The 4,083-nt window shown below is 55.2% G+C and overlaps 1 protein-coding gene across 1 annotated transcript; it reads left to right on the forward strand.

Annotated features, from left to right (window-relative positions):
* Positions 1-2,422: 2,422 nt before the first annotated feature.
* D7B24_004408 (uncharacterized protein) lies at positions 2,423-3,511 on the forward strand (the record flags this gene model as incomplete). The annotated part of the gene is made up of 1 exon (XM_028638579.1): positions 2,423-3,511. One exon carries the CDS (start codon positions 2,423-2,425, stop codon positions 3,509-3,511), a length of 1,089 nt encoding a protein of 362 aa, XP_028490250.1.
* Between the last annotated feature and the right edge of the window lie 572 nt (positions 3,512-4,083).

A 4,083-nucleotide genomic window follows, 5' to 3' on the forward strand; every position in this document is an offset into this window, starting at 1 on the left:
ACACAGCGAAGGCCGAACGCGCGTCGTCCATTGGACCTCGTCTGTTCACGTCGATCTATCCGGAAAGCTTCCCCGTTTCTAAGTGGATCAGCACGAACGGACCCTCGTAGCCAAGGAACCAAGCTTTGGTTCGGCCACTGGCTTTTGTCTTTTTTACTTTCTGAGAACGTCCGCAGCCTCAAAGCCCCGCGACCTCGATGGCATGCCTTGTGGAGAGCGCTACGTCGCGACCAGATCCAAAGCCTTGAGTCCTCATGTCCCGCTTTCCCACAGCTCTGTCCGCAAGCAGTCGCGAATCATGGCCTACCACTTCCCTTGATTCTCGGACATGATCAACCTAGTTCTCTGCCAGGCTCCGAAGCCGGCCTCGTCAGATGCTTCGCGGGACTCGACTTACACTGCTTTGCTCGCGCATCGGTAGCGGGCACTGAACGCTTTGCCAACTGCTGTTCACAGCCTGTCGCGTGCAAGCGCGTGCAACGATTCCTGCCACGATTGATATTCTCCTCCTTGTGTGCCATGACGAGGGCAGCAGCAAGCCAGTGGACATGCAAGGATATGCAAGGAGCTCGTACATCCGCTTGATCGCACACATCTTTCGCTCGACGACTTGTCACTTTGCACCACTGCCCTGTCATTCATTGCTACTTGCGGTTGCGATCGGGGCTGAGGTCACGATCCAAGTATTGTTTGCCGGGTCTCCGCGCAGGGGTACCCCCTGAACGCCCGCATATATGGGTCGGCCGATTGCTCAGCGCGCCATCAGTGCGTTTTAATCCACTCTCGACATCTGCCAGCAGCCCAGCAATCGTAGCTCAGCCCAGATTCTTCGACTTACTTTCACTCTCGTACCCCCAGGCGGTACGCCTGTTGGCTGGAGCATGGGCGCTAACTGACCTACACGCGAAGCTTGGCACTTGGGGGACTGGCGATCACTTTGTCACGAAGGTTTCGTCAACGGCCTTTTCAAAGCGTGACGACCTCCCAGCACAAGCGAGATTCGCGAGGTTGTAGAAGCAGCCGTTCGCGAGACGACTGTCATGGTGCTTTTTTCCTGTTCTTGTTCTTCCAGTTGTGTCGCATTTCGTCAATTTCAACCCAAAAAAAACCAAAAAAATCGCTGTCAAGTACCAACCACAACGACGATGCCTTCCTTTTGGCGATGTCGTTTCGTCACGCGGCGACAACACTCTGTCCAAAGCATCACCTGACGAAACTGTCAAATGTCTATGAGACGTGACGAACCATGCAAGGCCAGTGCCAAAAGATACTGGAGTGAGTCTGGCTGAGCTGGCATGTACCTTCCAGCCACGACTCTAACAGAGCGTCGGCCCGCTCCAGCATGTCAATCTACCACGGACGTCCTGCCCGCCAAACAGATCAAGGTGTCGTACTCAAAGTATTTGGGGGCGCTTGGTTTCGATTGCAGGACCTACGAGCCCAACATCTGTCCCAGCGACTCATGTTCGCAGCCCGGCAACATGGCATCAGAAAGCCAAGATCGAAATGGATGTAAAGGAAACAAGGGCCTGTCCTCTGCGCTAAAATGGCGACCCTCCTCATGCACTCACACACCGGATGTCACCTTGAGGAGATACATTAAGACAGCCTAGCGACTCTAATCCAGAGTCCGGCTGATCCGCTATTCGACCTTTCACTTTCACCCCGCACCGCCGCTGCGGTATCGAAGACAGGTAGTGTTTGCCTCGTAGTTAATTGGCAACGCGCTCGGAGACTTGTTCATTGAGCGCGGGGCTGCAGCTGCAGGACGTCGAACAGGGCAGAGAATCGAGACGAGCTGACGCACTCGCCAGTGCCATATAGATTTCCTGCCGGTGGCAGTTGCTGCCTCTGCTAATCTAGATAGACTGAGCCGGATCGAGTCAGTCCATGAGGGGTCAAATTACACTACCCAGGTGCGCCAGGGTTGCCGGCATCTCGTTGCTGGAGTATGTGCACGGTGCATATGCCCTATTGTTTCTTGCATCCCACCACCTGCGCTGGCTTCTCGTCGCCTGTCCGCAACGTTTTTTCTTTCATCTTACATGAGTGCATTGATCATGAGCTCTCGGTCTGATCAGCTTGCCTCCAAGGCTGCCATGGGGAAAGCACTCTCACCGCTGTTTCCGCGGATCTTTGGTCCGTTGGCTGGCTGAGAGGGGTGGTAGGTGGCTGTTCCAGACGGCGCAAAAGCAAATATTTGCATTCAAGGGATGGGATCCCCTCTGGACTCTCTATTCGTCGCTTCGGAGCAAACATAAAGACAAGCCGGTTTATGATTGGTTGAACTGCGTAAGCCTGTTGACCTGCCCCCCCCTTGTTGGTCTCAACATCTTGGGTATTTTGGCTGAAGATGAAATCCAGGGTTCAATCGTGACTTCACAAAGCCACGCTCACCACAACAGGAGACTCGTCAAGGCTCATGGGGTCTCACAACCTGACCAAAGCCGTGCGGCTCTCTGACCCTGTCGACACGACAACCCCCTACGATGTATCAGGCCTCGTCGGCAAGACGATTCTCATCACCGGCGCCGCTCTGGGAATAGGGGCTGCTTTCGCTCGCCAATGGGCTTCCAATGGAGCCAATATTGCTGTTGGCGATATTAACGACGAGGCCGGTCAGAATCTTGTTGCCGAGCTCAGGAGAGATCATCCAAAAGGCGCACACCATTACTTCCATTGCGATGTTGGGAACTGGGACTCCCAGGTGGCGTTCTTCAAGGACACAGCCGCCGCGTCGCCACATGGCGGCATAGACATTGTCGTTGCCAACGCCGGCATCAGCCGCCCCTTGGACAATTCTCACTTCGAGAACCCTATGGCCTGTGCTGACGACCCGGACGCACCCACGAGACCAAGTACCACGACTATCGACATCAACATCACGGCCGCCATGCACACGGCCCACCTCGCCATGTTCTGGCTCCCGCGCAACGGCGGTGCCAACAAGCTCAATGCCGCCAGGAACGCTACCTGGCAAACGGTCGACAAGAGCCGCGATCGCTGCCTCCTGCTCCTGGGCTCTGTGGCCGGACTGGTTCCCTTTGTCGAGCAGACGCAGTACACTATTTCCAAGCATGCCATCACCGGTCTCTTCCGCTGCCTGCGGGGCTCGGCCTGGAAGCATGGCATTCGTGTGAACATGGTGTGCCCCTACTTCATCAGCGGCTCCAACATGTTTCCCGCCGCTGTCGAAGCCGTTCTCCTGTCAGGCGGCGCGGGCGGCGCACAGTTCCCGGACGTCATCGACGCCGCGACGAGGCTCGTGGCGGATGAGACCATCGTCGGCCGGGCGCTGGTCATCGGGCCCAGCGTGCAGGATGGCGAGGGCCCAGCCGCGCTGGAGGGAAAGGCCGAGAAGAAGGCCATCTGGGAATGCTATGCAGAAGACTACACGGACGCCGACATGTTCGTGTGGAGGTGGGTTAACATTGTCAATGCCGTCGAGAAGGCGCGAGGATGGTACGGCGTGGCAGTTGATGTATTGAGCATACTTTTCCGGCGGAAATAGAACTACGGAACACGAGCACGGTAGAAGACGAACTAGCTATGCTTTTATTCCGTCGTCACAAGAGCACGTTCTGGCTACAAAGTTATGCCTCCACCGTTTTGTCTCAAGCTTCAAGAGATTCGGACCTTTGCCTTCCGTCAAGTTGATCACGGTAACGTTAGCCGCCATAGCATGCCATTATCACATATCCATCGTATAGGCAGACACAAGCCCGTGCCGCTTCGCAGTTAGTTGTAACGTACATACGATCTATGTTCGGGCCATGAAACTGAAGCTGAAGCTGCCGCGACAGACGTGGCCACTTAATACCGTTGACTATGCGGTTCTACCATGCCGCTTGCGGGCATAGGTACTGAGAGTGATGAAAGGAGGTTCTAGTATATTAATCGGGTCTATGACATGCATAGAAGCTCTTGCACCTTTCCCCAGCTTGCGAGAACTTTCGAGTTCTTTTCCATGAAAGGTATGTATTCGAATGGTGATTGCAGCGGCGGTGATCGTCGAAAGCCTCCAATGAGTGCCCCTGCCGATATCGTGTTGAAAGATGCATCAGCTGAATACGAAAAGACTGT

Source organism: Verticillium nonalfalfae (genome assembly GCF_003724135.2).
Source record: "Verticillium nonalfalfae strain VnAa140/NRRL 66861 chromosome Unknown scaffold_245, whole genome shotgun sequence".
In the NCBI taxonomy this organism is placed as follows: domain Eukaryota; kingdom Fungi; phylum Ascomycota; class Sordariomycetes; order Glomerellales; family Plectosphaerellaceae; genus Verticillium; species Verticillium nonalfalfae.